A 23,051-nucleotide genomic window follows, 5' to 3' on the forward strand; every position below is an offset into this window, starting at 1 on the left:
AAAGTCACATCTGGCGACGACTGTTGTAAGTAATTGTTAACTATCCGCACACGGGTCCGCTCTCCATTATTAAGGGACACAAATTCATTATCAATTGAAATATCTAATAACTGGGATCCCCTCTGGTCAATTTTATACGACCAGTTAGTATGGTGGCCATTAAAATCGCCCATAAATAATGTGTTTCTGTTAAATTCGGGGGACGGGGGGGGGGGGGGTATCTCGTTCGGTCATTTGGCCCCTCCCCCATGTCTTCTCTATATTATGCCGGCTACATACGTAACGATAAATCGTTGCGATAAAACTGTGCAGTCCGACTGTGCAGATAAATCGAACCGTGTGTAGTGATTATATGCTCAGTGCCGTGTGTATGACAAATTGTTACGATAATCGACAACGATTTGTCATACACACGGTTCGATTTATCTGCACAGTCGGACTGCACAGTTTTATCGCAACGATTTATCGTTACGTATGTAGCCGGCAGTCTGTTGACATTTTATTTTTGACAGCCCTCTGCTTCTGGTCTGATCTTTGATTTATGCAAATGATAATGAATATTTTACTTCTGAATGTGGTTTGTGCTTGTTTAATACTTTAGGCTTTAAAACATCAAAAAAATAGTTAGAAAACCTTCTAAATTATTAATTTTAACTGATATGACAGAAAACCAAAGTATAGATCCGCAGATAGAAGACTTCATTAACGCCGAAACGCAAAAACAACGTTTCCAGGTTAGTCATGTAAAACGATTTCCTTATTGTTCTTTCTTCATTGCTTGAGTAGATATGATATGACTCTCACGTAATACTTTAAAGCGACTTTTTAAAGTGTAGATTTGTTTCTGCTTTACACGTTTTATATAAGCCAAAGAAAAATGCAGTCCCACTATAATTATACCTTTGATATGTTTCAGGTGTTGGTTCACGGTCTTACCGACACATGCTGGGACTCCTGCATGGGGCGGCCCTCGACGCGGATAGATTCTAAAACGGAAGTATGCATTATGAACTGCGTTGAGCGCTTTATTGACGCAACCACATTCATTACGAAACGTTTGATGAACACTACTAAATACCGTTCGGACGCCCCGCTAGAATTCTAGCAACTGACTGTTTATTTTTGGTACTTAAGGACTAAATAGAACTAAACATGTTCTCCAGTGTAAGAAACTTTTTGCACCGACACAGGAGGAAGTTTATAGTAACTGGTGCAGTATTCGGTGGCCTGTACTTATTAACAAGTTACGCTCAAAAAAAATTGCGGGAATGGCAAGAAAGAGAAGCAAAAAAGTTTTTTGAGATGACTCGCAAAAAGCAGCACTTTGAAAGCACTGAACGGACTTGTAATCAAACAATTCTGTCTTTGTCTAAAATTGTCACAGATAATATTTTGAGTTCTATAGACACTGAAAGAATTGTTCTAGAGTTGCAGGAGAACCCAGAAAACAAATTGGCTCTGTGGGAACAAATGAAAATAATGATTTTCACTAGAATCTGTGTCATTGTGTATGCATTGACCATACTGCAAGTGACATTGAGAATTCAACTCAATATAATTGGAGGATATCTATATAGAGACTCTGTATGTGAGGAGGAACCTCTTATTGACAGTGATCTACAAGCTAAATACTTATCTTTATGCCACCATTTTGTCAGCCAAGGCATTGAAGATTTTGTAAAACAAATTGAACAAGCAGTCAAACGGGTTGTAGAGCCAGTATCATTGAAAAAGAAAATAACATTACAAGAAGTAGAACAAATGTTCTGGTCCATACAAACTATTTTATGTACTGATACAGTACAAGGAGATCCAGTAAAGAAAATGGTGCACTATTTAGTGGGTCACACTGCTACCACTAATGACTCAAAACTGGATACAATAGTAAAAGAAACTATGGATGTATTGGAAAGTGATGAGGTCACCTCAATAGCTATGTCCTCGATTGGAAGAAGTTTCTCATCTGTTATTGATGAAGTGGCAAATTTGTTTGCAACCAGGTCAGTTCCAATTACTAAGAACCATTTGGAAGTAGGAGAGGGTCATGTGGTCACAAATGGAGCTCTAAGGCTGGGTACAAGTCCCAGTCCATTCGTAGATGTAAATAAAGTAGAATTGCATTTTGTTAAAATTTTACCACTGATCAATGAACTGATCACTAAGAACACATGCAAGGGTAATACTAACATTCCAGATTTATTAACTCAACAGTTAACCCTCAATGACAAGTTAAAATTGTTGGGTGCAAATATTTATGAAGTATTCAGTAGTTCCTAAATAATTTCATGCTGCTCTAAATATGGAATCGGATATGGTTGGGTTTCCGGGTTTGTTTTTTAAAGTTATTGTAGTAATAGTGGCTAAATGGTTCTCTCACAGATATTATAATGTGATGTTTTCATGCAAATCACAGGTATCTTTTTGCATATTGTCATTATGGACTTTTTCTAATTAATTCCTCATTCAATGCCTGTAGTGTCACATTGACATGGTAATGCTTACCTAAGAATGACTCATTCAAATGGTTTTTCACCGCTAAATGACAAAAAATGTTTTGTTCATACTTTAGAATCTAGTTTTAATAATGTATAATTTATTGACTGCTAGACTTTGAACAATATTTATTTCATTCAATATATCACTTGATTTTGACCATGACTAATATCTACTTGAATAATGGATAAGATATTTGTATATCTGTAATGATAAGGGGGAAATAAACATACAATTGGAACAATTCTTCTTCTATTACTAGAATCCTTTTTATGTTGGCAGTGTTCTTTAAGCATACCTACCCAGTTTTAATGCCTGCCTCGTACAGATATGCGCCAACATAGGCTAATGAGGTTCAAACAAAACCCACAGTTTATTATAATGGTTATAATGGCACCAAAAAAGATCTAGTTGTTGGTTTTATTAATATATTAGGTATATATAAAGACTTTTTCTTTTAAACTACTGCAACGCCATCTGTGTTATACTTTGCGAGTTTATCCTCATTGAAATGACACAGGACACAGCTATGCTGCAGGAGATAGCAATAGCAATACTGCTTGCTCCCTATAACGCGTAACTGTGTCACTTAGATTGGCTTTAACCGAAAATGTAAAGGTGAATTATATAATGTAAGCCTTTCCCTTACGCGGAACAATGGTGTTCTAGACATTTGGGAGGTGTGCGTGGAGCCAAAGCCAACACAACACGTAGAGACCCTTTGGCTTGCCTGGCAGGTCTCAAAGCCTAGTACGAGTAGTATGCAATGGAAATACGCAACCTGACAGTAGGTGCAGGTACATATTTCTAATAATGATGCGGTAAAAAGGATAAACGTGCAAAACTTAGTAGAATGGCGCTTCAATCGTTTAACATACAGGGTGGAAAGATAAGTCGGGCCCTGGAGGGAAACTACCTTAAATCCTTAAGCTGGCTCATTTTACTTAAAGGAGACATTCCTTTATTTTTTAAAATAAACTAAACTGCATTCATGCATGCGTTTTCGCTAAGGATGGCACCTGCTAGAAACAGATATAATTATGAGGATGAGCTATCTACAATTTATTGTGTCATTCCTTTCTTTTGTAGCGTCGGACATGCTTTGTTTATGTGATGTTTTTGTTTTCTTTAGTTGGACGTCGGATCCCATTTGCGCGTGAGTGACAGCTCGGAAACATTCCTACATAATTCAAACGATAAAAATAAAATACTTCTTAAAAATGATTTATTGAAGGAAACCGTACATCTCATGTGATCATAGAATGTTTACACTACCGACCGCTTATTTCGCTTGAAAAAACACTCTTATTTTGTGCCAAATAACATTTATAATCCAAAATCAGGAAAAGCGAATATTAAAGATACCCCACATTCGGCGGTTGAGTGAAATTTTCAGCGCGGTTAGCTTATTCCGTGTGCATTGATATGCGGCCGGATATCTAAACTTTGATAAACGAAGCTATTTATCTTTATTACGCAAATACACAACTCCATTGACAAATGGGCGCCGTCCAGCGATATTATGATCACGAGGTTTAATGTTGAATTATAGGTACCGTAAAAGTAGGTATAAAACTTTGCCCTTTAAAATAACTGCCCACCGCGTCACAGTTCAGTAAAAGCGAAGTAACTTATTAAAAGTAGGTAGTTACAGATATATCTAAACTCTAGTCGATAGAACACTCGCTCTTTTTATTTAGGTAGTCGAAAATTGATTAGATCGTCCGATAAATTTTCAACTAAATGAATTAAAATCGTAAATTGAACCGTCGTTTTAGTCAGTTATGAAAATGTTAACGGACGCGGACGTAATTAATGTGTTTAGAGAGACTGTGACCAAGTTTAGCTTTCCAGTTTTTCTTAGCTTTCCAGTCAACAAGGCAGCAAAAAGTGTTTGTGCGTTCGTGTGGTGCCGTCATTGCAGGCGGCGGCCGCGGCCGTGGTGCGGCAGCCTGCGCGCGCAGCCCTGCCGACGTAGTTGCCTCGCGGCCCGAGCCGTCGCGCCGCCAACCAACCAATAGCCCGACCGAACTCGGCATGAGCGCGCGCCGCCGTATCCTTATCGACGCGCAAACGTGATACACCTCTACGGGTGATACCCGGACCCTCAACAGTGCCGCACATTTTTTTTGTGAACAATTTTTACAGAAACAATCACTAAAGAAGCCAGAACCCAGAGCGCGGATCTAATACAATTTCCATTATCAGTGGCTGAAATAGCAGAAGCGTACAATCATGTAAGTAAATAAATAATCAGCAATGCTGTGCTTGTTTTGATAAAAAATCATTCAATCAATCACTGAAACAATTTTGATAAATGTTGAATAAACATATATGTAAGTAGACTTACTAGAATACGGTACCCAAATAACGTGTTTCCCATGTTTTGTACGGTTGGTGGGTAGATAGGTACGCACTTTTTTAAAATCATTATGTAACTTGTGTCAAAATGTGACAGGTCTTTGAGGTCCGTGGAAGCATGGAAAAACATCCGCGACGTTATTTCCAAAACTATGTGTCTACCTAAATGTTTTCGATTACTTAAGGATTTCATTTTGCATGCCAAAAACACGCAAGTCTATTGATGCAATATCAATAATATCATGCTGTGATATGTTCATGCTTAGCTTATTCCAGAGACTGAAATCATAAACACCTACTTCATTAATTATAATGATGTAGACACTCTTTCCGCACAAACTCTTCTTCTTCCTCGCGTTATCCCGGCATTTTTGCCGCGGCTCATGGAAGCCTGGGGTCCGCTTGACAACTAATCCCATGATTTGGCGAAGGTACTAGTTTTTACGAAAGCGACTGCCATCTGCCAGAGGCTTTGCTTTGCTGAGGCTTATTATTTTATTCCATGATTACTTAGTAAGTAATTATATTATTAATTAAGTAACTATATATCCTTATTAAATCGTTCTTATACCTATTAGGTACAATGGGTCAAATAGTAGTCTATCAAATCATACCTATTTGTTTACTTTTTTGCCTTTTCCAGGCATTATAGGCCAGTTTAGGTGTGCTGTTAAATCAACAAGAGTCATTATTATACTTATTCATTAAGCTACCAAAAAGTAGGAAAAGTTACTGCCAATTATATTTAGTCGGCCAATCACAAAAAACACATAAATTAGGTAGGTACATATTTATCATTGGCGCTTATATATATACACCTACCTATATAAAAAGCAAAACATAATATTGTATCATTTGTATCTAATATGTATACCTATAGTACAAATGACACAAAACAAACACGTTTCGTATGGTATATTATAGAGAACTTAGAGAAGGTACATACCATACCGGCATCAGAGCCAACTTTATCGTAGGGTGCAAATCCGAAATTAATATAGGTACACCTGGGGGAAAAGTTTGTGTTTTTATTGTTATATTAAATAGTTAAGCTACTATTGCAACAATTTATTTCATTAAATAGGAGAGTGCATAAATATACGTTGCCACTTGCCAGGCTAGGCTTTGCCATATGAGCGTGACGCAACGTAATCGATTTTCTATTCGGAGCCCACTTATCAATCATGAGTAGGTACATGCCTACTTAAATTTAATTTCCATTGACTTGTACTTACTTACCTACTTCTCGAATACAGATTGTTTTCAGTGTTTTCAAATTCCTTACTGAAATAAACAAACTGCAGACGAAAAGAGACAGGTATTTGTTTTATTAACACCTATCTTATTTACTAAACATTTAGACCAAGCAATGAGAAGGTATAATAGAGGGAAATTATACAGGGTGATTGCTGAGTCGTGATCCAGAACCTTTTCTGACTCTGTAAATGATCCACATTATCACATGGTTAGTATTTGATTAAAACATAATTACTTTAATTATTCTTATTTTTCAAGTAAAATTAATGTTATACCACAGGGCGGACACGCCATACATCGAAAATCATTTGCGTTTATATGTGTGCACGGCACGTCTGTACACGCGTCATTGTGTGAGTAAGTGGCTTAGGGCTGACTCGTGCGGCGCGCGGGGAAGGCGAAGCCGAGGCTTGCCGAGGCCGGCCGAAGGACACGACGAGCGGCCCGCTGCGTTGCATAATTCGACCGAAATACGTAAAAAAACAAAATATAGGTTTATGTTTTATTTCGCTCCAATTGTTGAATTGGCTTTGTCAGTTTATAGTCCTGCACGTACTTTGACTTTCAACACGCCTTTATTAAATGTACCTTATTGTTGATGCCTATTGATTATTTTATATAACATACATAATTAATTCTTAAATTATTAAAATTAAATCGCGACCAACAAGTTCTTTTTTGTGAAAAGAGTGTTAAACTAAAAATAAAACATTTACGAGGAATATCTGTGTAGAAGATCTAGTTACCTTAGGTATACTTTAAATATTAAATGTTGGCTTAACATTCACAAATTCAACGAACGGGTTTTAATTCATATGATATTATTATTTTTACGCAAAAGTATAGCCTTATTTACTGATACATATTTCGTCTCTTTGGAAAACTAACTTATTATTCATTTCTACAATAAGTAGGTACCCGTACATCGCACAATACGCCGGCATTTTGAACGTTGCGTCATCGCGTCGCGGCGTCGCTAGCCGAACTGAGCGTACGTCAGGAGTCCGTCAGAACTCAGTCGCGGGGCGAGGTAATCCGAGCCGGGGCGGGGCGGTGCGTGTCCGTTCTGTATGATAATACTATTACTTATTCTGTGGTTATACTAAGTAATTATGGTCACCCTATGACTTTTGACATACGCTGTATGGAAAGCGACAAGACGTCACATTGAGTAGGGTCACCAAATTGTATGCAAAAATGTTTTTTCCTACTTGTCATCTGGAAAATAATCATCATTATTCTTGATAAACAATAATTGCAATAATTAACAACATCATTAGGCTCATCTTTGGATTCTGTATGATTTCTGGCTCTCTTGCTCCACGACCCTGAAATCACCCTGTAGGAACACAATTTTTGACTCCGCAGTTTTGTTTAGACTAAATAGGAGGTTAACATATCAAAAGTCCCCGGCCGTAGCCTTTGAGCCGGAGGGGAAGGGGGGTAAGAAGGTCCCATTTTCCGGCTTTTCACTTAATAAGTGAAGATATAATATATCTTACTTATATCTTGGAAACGTTGCTTCTTAGCGACATCACTCCTTAGACAAACCGAAAGCTCATTAAATTTACTACAGGTTTAGTTTGGTCAAGTTTATATAACGATATCTTGAATAGTTTTCGTGATATCCCTCTCTTGTAAGTTTATTTGGGGCTCTAAATTTTATCGTGACTTCTACATCAGTGAAGCTACTACATAGGCCATGTTTGGTAGGTATCGTTTTCGTATAAATCAGTATGGCTACCACCAGTTTGGCACTGGTTTTTAAAATCCAGCTAGACAGTTTTTCTACACACAATCATATAATCCACTGAAGGCAACACTTATAACTTTAAGATCTTTCATCTGCATCGATGCATTTTAAGAATAAAATTTCTTTCAAGTCGTCCACTAACTCGCTAAAGTCAACACTTTTTCTTTTTGGATGTTATCGTTTTCAAGGTTTTCTCCCGTTCGCTGCTGAGAAATAAGTTGTTCAAGAAAGTGTCCACGTTTTCTTCGCGAGATCTTTCTTTTTTCACGTCGCCTTGCGTTTTCATGGTGAATCATAGCCATACGTCGGACTATAGGGGGCAGTTTGAGGGCAAGGTAAGGTTAACAAAAAAATCTTAACTTACGAGTATCATAATGTACCTAGTATTTGTAACATAGCCGTGTTCATAGAACTTGACATGCCCAGTTAACTCATTTGTTTTGTTCCTTTCTCACAGCTGCAATAGGCATGTTGACAAGTTTTTAGAACTGTATTCATTTTATAGATAGACACGTAATTATTACAAAAAAATATATTTAAAATTTTTATTCATTAATTTTAAATACTAAATAGAGCTTAATTAGTTTAGTGTTTAAAGTTTGAGCCTAAACGCTCTAAGCTGTCACGTGACGTCACGAACAGATAAATAAACAAACTGCTGCCAAAATGTCAGTCCTAGCGTAGAACAAAAGCTGTAGTATTTAATTTATCTCTCTTTCTAAAAGATCAGTATTACGTAAATATATAAGCTAAAATAATGAATAACAAGTTTTACATGTCTTATGCAGTGCCTATCTGTAAAAGAACAACAATCAAGACCCTAGAGTATAAAAAAATATATACATATTACGTTCAGCGATGATAAAACCATTTCAAAAATGAATCACAATAACTAATTTCACACAAAAATACTTACAGTTACAATTTAAGATGAATTATTATGATACAACTAAAATTGTGAGTGCAAATATAGTGGCGCAGATATAACTTTTTAATTTATTTATTTTTTGTTTCCGACAGCCAACATGGCAATGATAGTTCCATTCAGCCAAATTATTAAAAAGATTTTGGTGAAATATCGTATTATATAACATTTTATTTATTTAATAACTAATAAATATATATTTTATATCATGTCATAATATTTTTTGTACGTAATAAATGTCTATTGTCGAAATAAAAAGTACATACACTGTTTGAACATCCAAACTCTTTGGCGGTGTCCTATGGATTACGGTCAGGTTTGACGACTAGTCTGTGGTGTTTCTCATGTCATGACGTCACGCGCTCCGATTGGCGTTTGCAGTCACGTGATACTGGGCATTATTTTAAATACTTTTGACTATTTTTAATTAATTAATTACGCATATTTACACTTACACAATATGATTTTCAGCATTCTAATATTCCCTGCTATGGTAAAAACATAACATGTTATATATTTGCGATTCATGTCAACATGCCTATTGTCTGAGTGACGGATAAAGCCAAACGAACTTTTTCGCCATTTTGACTTATGTGTAGTTCAAGTACGTTTACAAATAACGCAGTTAGTTGCTATGATATTTGGAATTTCACATTATAAATACTAGGTACCAAATACTAAGTACAAATACTCGAAAGTGAATTGATTGATTTGCGAACCTTACCTATCATTCTGACATGCCACGAAAATGCCCGCTGGAGTCCGACGTATGATCATAGCTTTTTTTTCCACTGCCTTGGCAAAGGATTTTTCTTGAGTGGGTTGACTGGGTAGGGCAGACTGGGTACATTCTGAAAATTTTTATTTCAGAAAAGAAGCTTTTTTCATTTAAATAAACTGGACACGGCCGAGAGGGTGATATACAGGGTGGAAAGATAAGTCGGGCCCTGGAAGGAATCTTCCTTAAGCTGGCTCATTTTACTTAAAGGAGACATGCCTTTATTTTTAAAAAGAAACAAAACTGCCTTCGAAGATTTTCTAAAACTCGCTTGCCTCGCCCGGGTCTCGAACCGACTAAAAATTCCAAAAAATAAACACTCGCAATCTTATTCTACTAGTCGATACAGTTAATGTTAATGATAACATTTCTCCAAGAAACATTAGGTCTTACACTCGTCTGTCGTACAAAATATCCATAAAATCTAATATTTAGTACTTAAGATTTTTTTAGACAAGCCAGATTGAAGAAAAAAAGAAAAATACTTTGAATGCAGTTTTGTTTCTTTTTAAAAATAAAGGAATGTCTCCTTTAAGTAAAATGAGCCAGCTTAAGGATTTAAGGTAGTTTCCCTCCAGGGCCCGACTTTGAAAAAGCGTATTTGGACGAATCACACCTTTGACCAGAGGCGGATAACCCATCTTTCCACCCTGTATAGGGGCCCTCGCAATTAACACATTTAAATTCGGTTGTTTCGCAGCTTGCGTGATTGTTCCCACACTTCGGCAGGCGTGGCTCACTCCGCGATTTCGTCGCTTTGCTACAGGTAGCTAAAAGTCCATCCTTTCGACCCCAATTTTGGGGTTTGCCATAAGCCACGCGTGGCGCTGTCGCCACCTAGCGGCCATATCTGTGCTGATCGTGACAGACGCGTTTTGTTAGAGAGTGAGTCTTCTGTACCTAGTACTATTATTTATTCTGTGACTTCGGACATATTAGTTATTCTACTAATCTTATCGCCAACTATCTCAGTCATGTATATAGTATAGTACCTATTAGTAATACAACAATTTGTTATGTTTATAAATTAGGTACATGTTTGGTATACCTGTTAATGTAATTTAGTCAATAAATAAATGATGATTCTCATCATAACCCCGTTTCGGTGGCCAAGAGGTATCTACTTCCCCGTTTACCTTTATTTCTCTTAACTCATTATTTTGGTATTGTTCTGGTTCTAATATTTCCGCCTCATCTAAACTAAAGAATTGTTAGGTGACATCGGTAAAGGCATTTCCATCGCCCATCTTTTCTTACTTTGTAGTTAGTTGTAAACAACAAACACTAGCCCACCGGCCGTCCAGTACATAGAACCAATACTGGTACACAATGATTTCCTTATCGCTCAACGATGCACTTGTTGACCATAGGCAAAAAAGCGACTGACCCGTACGAGTGCCGTGCCGACTTGCCGAGACTGATAATTTATTTTTAATTCGGTAGTTGTAACCCCTGTAAATTTTTCCATCAATTTTGTGTATTTACACGCCTTTTGTATGCACTTGCACGTAAGTCACGTAACAGAAGTCAGAAAGATTAGAGCGACTGGCCTCATGGTTGGAAAGGTCACGAGTTCGAATCTTGCTCAAAGCGGCGGATTTTTTAACCGACTTCCATTTCATAGAAGGAGGAGGTTCTGCATTCGGTTGTGGCTATTTTTTTTTTCTATGTACGTTCACCGATTACTCCGACATCCGTAGTCCGATTTGAGTAATTCTTTTTTTGTTTGAAAGGAGCTACCTCCGAGTTGGTCCCATTTTAATTTGGTTCTGTTCTGATGATGGGATCCATGAGGAATTGAGGGAACTCCTCAATTTTTAAAGGCACATGCATGGTGATTTGGGTGTTTTCTTAAGCAACTCGAGCATTTTCTCCCGAAAACCACCACTTTGATGAAGTAGACCTGATGATGATGATTGTTTTGATGATAATGATGATGATTTTTAACCGACTTCCATTTCATAGAAGGAGGAGGTTCTGTATTCGGTTGTGGCTATTTTTTTTTTCTATGTTTTAAATGTAGTATGTTCAGCAATTACTCCGGCACCTGTGATCCGATTTGAGTAATTATTTTTTTGTTTGGAAGGAGTTACCTCCAAGGTGTTTCCGTATTATTTTTGGTTCTGGTCTGATGATGGAATCCATGAGGAATTGAGGGAACTCCTCAGTTTTTAAAAGCACGTGTAAAATGATTTCGGTGTTTTCTAAAGTAACTCGAGCATTTGCTTCCGAAAACCGCCAATTTGATGTAGTGCAAGTGTAGCCAAGTGTAGCCTTACCACGAGTTTGACATTGACATATTCGCTAAGTTAGCGACGCTAACGTCTTCGCTACGCCACGCTAGCGAATAAATCAATGTCAAACTCTTGGTAAGCTGGTAAGGCTACTGATCGGGGGTTAGGGTTAGGAATTAAGGCGAAGCGAAGTTAAGGGAATGGCGGTTGAAGGGCTGCTGGTTCAGGGTCGAGGGGTTCATGCATCAGGGGTTGATGCGCTGTGAGGTAGAGTGATCGGGGAGTTGAGGGATTGGGTCAGCGGCGGGGCGGAGGATGGATTTAGTGTAGTGACAGGAATTATAATTTCCCAGGCGGACTCGAAAAAATTCCTGATTAAGTACATATTTATTAAAGTAGGTACACGAATTTAGTGTTAATCATGATGTTGTTTTTCATTCATGCGTCGCGCACTTAAGAGCCAACAGGAGTGGTCATTTCTCCATACAAACGTAGTCCTCGTTTTCCTCCGTGGTTTTTGAAGCTAGAGCAATGATTTTTTCAACACAGATTAATATTGTCAATATCTGTGTCGGACCGTTTTGCTTTTTTTGATATTTTTGTTTTTTAAGGCACTAGAGCCCTTCAAAAATGGCCAAAATGGCCTAATTGACTATGCCGCAATGAGAGGCGTGGTATTCAAAACTGATATCAATTAGCCAAAAAAGCAAAACGGTCCGACACAGATAATTTCATAATCATTTAGATTTCCAAATTTGGTTACGATTGGTTAAGTTTTGGAGGAAGAAAAAGAGGAGTACGAAACCTCGATTTTTGTCATTTTTACGCAGGATTTTTCGCCTCAGCTGCAGTTGTCCCTATCGCACTAATTTTAGGGGCGGAGTCAAGTTTCTAAATACGTACACAGCCAGAAAAGTGATGGGCAATAGTCGACATTTAATGTCGATAATCTAGTGATGTAAGAAGTTATCGATAAACCGTCTTGTGTGAAAATATCTAGATCCTCCTAAGACACAAGGGGTTTTGCATTGAGAGGGAACACATTTTTGTAGTTACATAGGTACAATCTATTTTGAACATTTTAATTCTAATATTTCAAATAAGAAATCAAAATCAAAAATATTTTATTGCATGGTTATGGGTTTACAAAATTTTTAGGTACGTCACGCTCCGTAATTGTCGAGCAATTTAAGGTCCTAGCTAGGGAATGCAATCTCGCACCAAGATTGGCGATTCGAGATCTCGCACGAAAAATCCGAATCGAGATTGGGCGTTTCGAGATCTCGACAGTCAGATTTTCGGGATCGAGATTAATATCTCGACGAGATCGAATTTGACAAAGTAAAATGTGTTATTTGTTATTTTAATCAATAATCTCTAAGAATTCCATACATATAGACATCGTAAAATCGGGCGTATCGAGATATTCCTAGGAATATAATGAAACGCCGACATTTCATGATCTGCCTAGCGAACACCAGCCATTTTTCGCAAACCTCAAGGTGTGATATTCTGATATTCCTATAGTCTATAGGCAAATTAAACAAAAGTCGTCTCCTTCACGATTTTCGTCGACATCTCTTCTAAATACCTAAAACTGGTATGGACGTGTTTCTCGTGGTCTCCAGAATATGAATAAACCGGTTTTTATTTTATGGACGGGGGGGGGGGGACGTGTCGAAAAAAAGGAAGGAAAAAGTGGGCGGCCGACCAGCATTGATATTTATTCACGTCTTCAGTCCTATGGGACCGATCGGTTCGTGTGAGATGTCGTTTGAAAGAGTATTAAACGTGCAATTATTGTTTTATAATACCCGTAGTCATGACTGTAGTCATTTACAAAATATTTAAAATATATGATTTTTTACCGTGCATGGATGGCATAAGTACTGACAAAACATGCGTCTAACTCAATAAATTATAACTTTACCGCAATTAATGTTATTATAAAATACTTATACGAAAAATTTCATTAGCTTTCCAAAAACATAAGTTTTATTGATGTATGATATTATACATATAACAAAGTAATGATGAATTTTGTTCCGTCACGTAAATGGCGGGCGACCGACCTCAACTGATCATTATTTCTCGCGTTCTATTTTACTGATCAATTGGTGATGCATACCATTAGAAAGAATATTAAACATACTATAATTGGTTTCTAATAACCGTAGTCATAACTGTAGTTATTTACAAAATCATTGAAAATATGTATTTGATTTCTCGATCAATTATTTTACAATGCGCCCGCTATGAAGCTAGGAATATCAAAGAATGCATTGCTCTGATGGATCTGCCGTCTCTTTCATAAGGAAGATCGTGATATGCCTGGGTTAATATTAGATCAGGAAATGGTGGCGTTTCATGATACGCCAAGGATTACGATTTTACGATATGCCGCCGACATACTACTTATTTAAGGTACCTCGTGTTATATTTTGAAAATAACAACAACAAATTAAATATTTAACATAAAATCAATTTTAATTTTTACTTTACTTCTATGAAATGCTATCGATGTTAAACCACTATTTACCTTTACTTAGAAACTGCGTAACAATAATAGAGCTAAAGCCGGACACATAATAGCACTGCCTGAACAACATGAATCTAAGGTCATATATTACTCAAAACAAAGTATTTCACTTTCAGTCTTGTTCGAGATCTCGAATATATTAATCGAGATCTCGACCGAGATTGCATATATCGAGATTTCCTGTCAACTAGGTTAAATTTCGAAAATACGTGCGAGATCTAGCGAGATCTCGAAATTGCGAGATCTAGATAGCATTCCCTAGTCCTAGCTGAATTGGTTGTTTCAAACACTTACTCTTACTCTATAGAATGTCCAATCCTGCCTTACAAAGACGTTAATATTTATATTTGTCATGTCTATACTTCGTTTCTGAGCATTATTGAAAAAAAAATACTTACTTGATACTAGTATTAACCACTAAGTACATAAATAGGGTAATTCGCCAGTAACAGGCCACTATTAGTAACGGGCCACGCCAAACCAAAAATGAATTCTATTCACCTATAAATAGAATTCATTTTAGGGGTCATCCATTAATTACGTCACACCAATTTCTAGGTTTTTTGACCCCTCCCCCCCCCCCTTGTCACACTTGGTCACATTTGGCAAACCCCTCCCCCCCTAGTGTGACGTCACATTTTTTCTACGAGATCGCCAAATCGAATTAAGTAAGTACCTAAGTATTATTAATATTTTATCAAAATATTTTTGACGATATGTATTAGTAATTTTATAACCCAAAACTGCTTAGGAAAGAAAATTAAACGAATAAAAACGATGATCGTTTTAAAAACTTGTTTTTTAAATGTACAGCGCATAAAATAATTTCAATAAATTTTCGGTTACTGAGGAAGTTAAAGTGACGTCACAAAGTTTGTGTCTCCCCCCTCCCCCATGTCACAATATGTCACATTTTCTTGACCCCCTCCCTCCCCCTAAACGTGTGACGTAATTAATGGATGACCCCTTAGTATAAGGTGGCCAGTTATTCTGTATAGAGGTGAATAGAATTCATTTTTAGTTTAGGGCGGCCAGTTACTGGCGAATTACCGTATTCGATATCGAGTTCCGTAAACGTAAGCCGGGTAAGTAAAAAAGTTCAATCGCAATAGGGTAATCCGTCAGTGACCACCCCAAACCAAAAATGAATTATATTCACCTATAAATAGAATTAATTTTAGTATAAAGTGGCCAGTTATTGAAGTTATTGAAACCTTATACTAAAATGAATTCAGTTTATAGGTGAATAGGATTCATTTTTAGTTTAGGGCGGCCAGTTATTAAAAGTGGCCAGTTACTGGCGAATTACCCTACTTAGTAGTAGCAGTAACAAAAAGTGGCAATGCAAATTGCAATCAGTGAGGTGCGCGCCAGCGCAAGTACGGGCGCACCGCACGCGTCTGTGTGCGTGCATTACACATACAAATACAGTCTCTCACGCCGCGGTTACGCCCCGTCAGAGCGACGGGTATATTCAGCTTGAAATCTCAAAATTGACTTTTAGCTCAGCTCCCGTTTCGTCTTACTAAAAATGGAAAAATAAAAACATTTTACAAAAAAAAGAAAACCGACTTAAAAAAGGATGAAATAAAATATTATCCTTTTTAAGTCTATGCGTTACCAACTGATATGTTTGAAGTCGGTGCCAAGCCAAGTAGTAACAATACCCGTCAAAAATAATCAGCTTTAAACCCCATTAGAACTGTACTAATGAGTATTATAAATGTGTAAGTAATTCTGTCTGCCTCTTAGTCGCCTTTTCATGGCTAAACAACTGAACCGCTTTAGGTGAAATATGGCAAGAACGTAAATTCCTTGATTTGTTTTATATTTTGAAATGTAGTCCTCTGAATAAGGGACGGGAAATAACTCAGTGCCAATCCCACGCTTGCGTGCCGACAAACATGGTACGGACTGTACCAAGAAGGTTTGATCGTGTGTTCTTAGCTACAGACGCTACAGTCGACGTCAAAGATATGTTTACACTTTTGCACCGTACTCCTTTGTAATATGTAATATAAGACGAAAAGTGTAAACATATTTTTAACGACGACTGTACCTACAGAAAGTATTACGTTCATTGTCTTCGTGTAAGGCAATCCAACGTAAATCATTATAGAATCGCACCAAAATCATGATATGCTTCAAAAGTTGGCTTGGCACCGACTTCAAACATATCAGTTGGTAACGCATAGACTTAAAAAGGATCATATTTTATTTCATCCTTTTTGAAGTCGGTTTTCTTTTTTTTGTAAAAAGTTTTCGTTTCTTTCATTTACATTACAAATAATTGAAGGGATGTTTAACAACCGGTTGACACTTTTTTAAGAACATTGTTAATCGTTTTAGGTGTTAACCAGTGTAGTGTTATATTGTTTTTGTAAACATCCCTTCAATTTTAATCTCGATTATTTCAACAGCAAAGTTGCCGATTTAGTAAAGATAAGATAAAGATAAAAAATAGTTTATTCAAGTAGGCATATTACAATGCGCTTATGAACGTCAAATTATAGTACAAAATTAAGTCAGATATGTGGAAATAGATCTAAGTTCTTAAACTCCTACTTTGTTTGCATTTTTTCAACGGATCTACACTGATGTTTTGTAAAACAGATGATACGTTTCCGAATAAACTTCCAAACGCGAGACATTGTTTCTAAAAGGTTTATGGCATTTGCACATAATCGTAAACAACTTTAACGACAGCTACATAAGTTTCACAGAGAACTTCTTCTATTTCGTTGTTTCGTAATTATTGTGCAATTGCAATTTTTGATATCGCGTAGTTTATTAGGCCTGAGTTACACTTGTAAGTTTTACTTACGTAAGTAGGGACACGGCTATACTACAGAAGGAGAGATGAATATCGTTATCTCATTCTAACAAATAGCTTTGTCGCTACTTACGTAAGTAAAACTTACAAGTGTAACGCAGGCCTTACACTTCATTGACGAACTGCGAAAAGCCTTTTAAAGACTAACGGATTTAAAGGCTAAATAGGGACGTTAAGAAAAACTAGTTTCAACTATACTGCAAATCGTAATTAGATTCCAAAAAATGTTGCCACTGCAATAATTTGTTTGTAAAATAGTAAATTCCTATTTATAAATAAACACGCTAAGATAATTTATTTATTGGTAATTTTACTCCTAGGATTTAAAAAAGTACTTTTACTTACTTATTTTTACATAAATACAAGACGCGCTAGTAAAAAGTGGCAACATTGTCCTACTTTTTTTGGAATCTAATTATGATTTTCAGTTTAGGAAAAAATGAGCTTATATGTAGGTAGGTACATCATAGGTATATACATGTACTTAAACTTGTTTCCTTTCTACCATCAAATTTCCAAAATTTTATAGGTCCCAACTCAAGCACGGGTGTATTATCGAGTACTTAGGTAAACCCACTTTCAGCATCGTCGGCTTCTTACCTACTTAGTGCAAAAGGGCAGAGACATTTTCAATACCTATACTTACGCCCTAACTGCTCGATCACCTATTTATGTATAAAATTATAAATATTATAAATATTATAATACAAAGTTAACATTATTCTTTCAGTATGTATGATTTTGAAATATGAAATTTTTCTAAATTGCCTTCAGCGCAAACGGTTTACCTATTGTTGAATGACCATGATTCATAAAATGTATATCCAGGTGTGTAATGATTTGTTAAGTTGTTACCTACGGTTGTTGAATTAATACAAAGTGGTTTGTCGTTCCTCCATACTTAATTTCAGGGCGGTAATTTACTAAATAACTCCACCTATAATACAGGCGAACCATATTTAGTATAGATATCTTTCTAGAATTGCCTTTACTCGTATATGCACAGGCAAGGAAGCACGCAAGACAGGGAAGGGGGAGGCCTATGTTCAGCAGTGGACGTCTTATGGCTGAGATATACGAGTATATGCACATACCTATATACCGGGTGTGGCCTGTAATATGAGCAAAAAATTAAACTGTAGTCTATAGTCCTCATACTGACCAACATTTGTTCAGCGACTTTTAAACATAACTTGTGGTTTGATTTTTAATACACTTTAATGTATGCTTTAAAGTTTATTCTGAGACGCAATGTATTGCCAATTTTGTTATGTTTAAGGCGTGACAAGCAACGTCAATCACAATGATATGGCGTGGCGATGGCGTCCATTGAAGATAATATTTATTTTGTATGAAAAATAGGGAGTCTAAATACTTAATAATTTTTAAAAGTTGTTGAACAAAAGTGTCATCGTTTGAGGAGTGCAATCTATGTTTTAATTATTTGCTCGTGTTACAGGCCTCACCCGGTATATTGATTAAACAAAATATACTATAGGTATCAGGCGTCTAACAGAACAGTAGAATACAAAACGTTTTGAAAATATCGACAAGCATTAATGTGGAACTGTTGTTATGATTAGTTAATAGAGGGGTATTATGACATTACCTGAATAGTGCTGTGATGGTGTGAAATGATAGGTCAATAAAATTTACAACACTGTAAAGTATGACATACATTGCGTATTTACCTATTACCTGACTCCAGATTAGTGTTTTTATCGTTTATTGACTGATATTAAACATTATTATCCTATGTACACGATGATAATAACCGGCATTTCATAATTCTAAGTAGGTACATGATTGAATTTTTTTAAACCTTTTTAGGGTTCCGTACCTCAAAAGGAAAAAACGTAACCCTTATAGGATCATTCGTGCGTCTGTCTGTCTGTCTGTATGTCCGTCTGTCACAGCCTATTTTCTCCGAAACTACTGGACCAATTAAATTGAAATTTGGTACACATATGTAAGTTTGTGACCCAAAGACGGACATGTAACGTAAACAAATGAATTTTAACCATGGGGGCCACTTTTGGGGGGTAAATGAGAAAATTAAAAAATAAAGTTTTTCAAACTATATCACGTTACATATTAAATGAAAGAGCTCAATGTGCGTCTCAAAATTTTTTTTTATAATTTTGGAATAAACAGTTTAGAAGTAATTCAAGAAAATAGGCAAAAAATTACGATTCACCCCCCCCTTTATCTCCGAAACTACTGGGTCTAAAATTAAAAAAAAAATACATAAAATAGATCTTTACCTATAGATGACAGGAAAACCTATTAGAAATATGTAGTCAAGCGTGAGTCGGACTGATTACTTAGTTTTTGATCCGACCCCTACGGGTTTTTTAAAGGCAATTCACTCGCGTTTCACATATAAAAATACATTGTCAAAAATGGAGTAATGTACGGAACCCTTGGAACGCGAGTCCGACTCGCACTTGACCGGTTTTTTTTTAATAAGGTCTTAGATATTATATCTCCGTGCTATCAAAGCGAATTTGTGGTAATGGTAGAGACAGCGATTTTTTACAAACTTTTATTTAACTTGCCCTGTTACTTGTTAGTATGTATTAGAGACGGGCCGAAATTCGGTAATTATTCGGTATTCGGCAAGTTTTCCCATGCTCGTATTCGGCCGAACTATTCGGTTAAAAGTGCCGAATATTCGGCAAATACCTTTTATTAGGTATGTTTGTCTTGTTAACAAAATGTACCTACTCCTGAAGAACTTATCAATTATGTACTTTCTTCCATCACGTGTTCGCGTTGTTGTCATTAGAAATACAATATGACGAAACATGATGAATCGATAGGATGTTTTAATTATTTGGAGTGTGTTATAACGATTGCAATGCGATTTTGCTCACTGAGTGAGACAAAATGTCATTCAAGTGACCTTTATAGTCAAATGTAATTTCAACATGCGGGGTCTAATACAAGTTCGATATACTTGGGTTCTATTATCTCTGTTCCTCTAGGTATGTTCTCACTGCTTAAGGTGAAAATTTTTGTGTACTACACGAGATCAAAGTTATTTACATCTCGTGCGCTTTTGAATCCCTTACTACGCTCAAGATTCTAAATTAGATTCACTCGCTACGCTCGTGAATTACATTGCGGGTTTTGATCTACCGTCACCTTACGGATACGTCAAGTAATAGATCTGGAAACGATATGGATTAGATGTGTCAGTGTCAAAAGTGACGTTTTTGTTTGAAGCAACGTCCCATTTGACACTGACATATCTAATCCATATCGTTTCTAGATCTAGTACATGAATCTATAGTTCGTATTTTTTAGCATTAGAAAGAATTCCGCAGAAGCAAGCGTGCAGTTTTTATCAGGCTCGTTAATTGTTAATAATTATTGAATTATCTAATGTAGCATGGTCAATACATATAATTTACTTCAAATTGTTACCGTTAAAAGTGCTAGATTTAGAACCACAAGCGAACTTCTGCGAAGTTCTTTCTAATGCTAAAAAAAACGGACTATAGTATTAAACTGGATTGGGCATGAGTGGTGGGGATAACTGACAGAACGGGATAGTCTTATGTATCTTTCAGTAGGAGTAGCAGCGAAAGCGCTATTATTGTTTGTCCTTGTCACAGTCTCACATTTTATTTGTTCCCCACCTTTTTTTTAGTATTGATAATGGTGGGCAACAAATGAATTCGACCAATCACAGTGTCGCATTTGCGTATGTTTTGTCCCTCTAGCGGAAGCAGTTATAAAGTTGACCCAAAAATTTTTTATTAAGCTATGAGCTTCATCACATATGTTCCTTGAGTAATTCTAAGCATTTCAAGCCTGGGAGGCAATAAGAAATGTGTGTCTACTCGGATTTGTAATGGATTCAAACTTTCAACCCCTTTTTAACCCTGTTAGGGGATGAATTTTACAAAACGCTGAAATTACTTTTCCTGTCTTTTAATAATATCCCCAAATACAAAGATTCAAGTCCCACGTTCGAAATTTTTTTTGATATCCATACAAACTTTCAAACCCTTTTTCACCACCTTAGGGGATGAATTTTCAAAAACGCTGAAATTAGTTTTCTTTTATTTTAATAATATATCGTTTTACGAAGTTTCAAATTCCTAGCTTAAAATAAAACTTGAACCCCATACAAACTTTCATCCCCTTTTTAACCCCCTTAGGGGTTGAATTTCTCAAAATCGCTTCTTATCTCTTGTACACTTTATAAATATAATCTAGTGTGCAAATTTCAACTTTCTATCATTTGTAGTTTCGGCTCCGGGTAGCAAAAATCTCCAACCAAATTTTTCACCTTTTTACGTTTTTCTTGTAAAATTACTATGAAACTGAAAAAAAACAAATACCTATCAGCAATGAATTCTACGTCGTTGGTTTATACGAAAATTATACCAAACTTGCCCTAGTATCCACCAAGATCAGAATAGATTTTTTTTAAAGATGACGGGTGGCGGCCGTCTTTGTACCCCACCCTCCCCCCCACCCTAGGCTAGAAATGCTTAGAATTACTCAAATATCAGATGTGATGAAGCTCATAGCTTAATAAAAAAATTTTGGGTCATGTATGGCAGCGTTACATAACTGACTCCAGTACTCACGGAGGCACGCGTATGCCACTTCTATAGGATGCTACTTCTATGATCTAGTAGTTGACGTATCTTAAAGTTAGAATCGGGCCGTAGGTAATAATATTTGAAGGATACATGGCTGATACTGGCTGATACACGGTAAGAACGTGTCTAGTCACTTTAATAACATTTTGAGTAATCGCGTTTTTTAAAGTATCGGACGATATAAAAAGCGGCCAAGTGCGAGTCGCGTAGCGTAGCAGCAAGTAACATAATAAAATTGCGGTTTACGATTTATGACGTATTAAAAAAAACTACTTACTAGATCGACTCGTTCAAATCAATTTTCGGTGGAAGTTTGCATGGTGGTACATCATATATTTTTTTTAGTTTTATCATTCTCTTATTTTAGAAATACAGGCGTGGACACACATTTTACCACTTTGGAAGTGTCTCCCGCGCAAACTATTCAGTTTAGAAAAAAAAAATAAGAAACATCAATATCATTTTTGAAGACCTATCCTATAAAAATTTTGAGTTTCAGAGTTCTAAGTAGGTAACCCCCAAAATTTATTGATTTTTTCTATATACCTAGTTCTTATAGTTTCGGCTTCGAGCAACACCGGCTTCCGACACGTCGGAAGGGAGGGGCCCAAGCGATATCTCACCGTACAAATCTTTCTGCCATTTTTCGCGGGGGGAAGGTGCACACAGTCGCACTTTTCACACACTTACATACAAAATCCAATCACAGGCCCTACCGCGAACCACGTTCAACGTGTTGCCTCTCTATGGCACTTGTAAATTCATACGTAAGTGTGACAGGGAGGCAACACGTCGAACGTGGTTCGCGGTAGGCCCTCTGTAATGACGACACAAATACATAGAAAATGACACACGTCAAAGACAAATCTTGCAAACCTCGATCTCTTTTTGTGTACGAAAGAGTGACTAGTGTCACAACACGCACACTAACACATTTTCGTTGAAGTATGTCATTGTATATTCTGAGAGATGAGAAGTCGGATTTGTCGCTCGACCGATCCGCAATTTGTACTGAGCGAGCAAAATCGATAAATCCAACAATTACTTGAGACTAAAATATAATAATTGTATTTAAATGTAATTAAACGTATGATATGTAAAAAAAAATATTACATGTGAAATGTAACACTATCTTTTTGTAAATTTGATGTCCCCGACCTCTTTTTATAACAAAAAACCGAGCAAACAGGCATTTTTGTGCAGCAGTGTTCACGCGCGCGTCTGGACTCGGTCTAGTGAAAAATCCAAGTGCAACTAGT

At 36.6% G+C, this 23,051-nt stretch overlaps 2 protein-coding genes across 2 annotated transcripts in view; both read left to right on the plus strand.

The window, feature by feature from the left end:
* The first annotated feature begins 516 nt into the window (after nt 1-516).
* On the plus strand, nt 517-2,738 carry LOC134667373 (peroxisomal biogenesis factor 3). The gene is made up of 2 exons (XM_063524766.1): nt 517-734; nt 917-2,738. Exon 2 carries the CDS (start codon nt 1,153-1,155, stop codon nt 2,275-2,277), a length of 1,125 nt encoding a protein of 374 aa, XP_063380836.1. The 5' UTR covers nt 517-734; nt 917-1,152; the 3' UTR covers nt 2,278-2,738.
* A 1,693-nt stretch (nt 2,739-4,431) lies between these two features.
* LOC134667296 (glycoprotein 3-alpha-L-fucosyltransferase A) overlaps nt 4,432-23,051 on the plus strand; it is a 44,746-nt gene continuing 26,126 nt past the window's right edge. The window contains exon 1 of the mRNA XM_063524642.1: nt 4,432-4,730. The gene's annotated coding sequence lies outside the window, so the exon portion shown is untranslated. The remainder of the gene's footprint in view (nt 4,731-23,051) is intronic.

Source organism: Cydia fagiglandana, chromosome 1, assembly GCF_963556715.1.
Source record: "Cydia fagiglandana chromosome 1, ilCydFagi1.1, whole genome shotgun sequence".
Classification (NCBI taxonomy): domain Eukaryota; kingdom Metazoa; phylum Arthropoda; class Insecta; order Lepidoptera; family Tortricidae; genus Cydia; species Cydia fagiglandana.

Bases quoted from the DNA above. Each gene is read 5' to 3' on its own strand.
- LOC134667373 (XM_063524766.1), top strand. From the start codon at position 1,153: ATGTTCTCCAGTGTAAGAAACTTTTTGCACCGACACAGGAGGAAGTTT.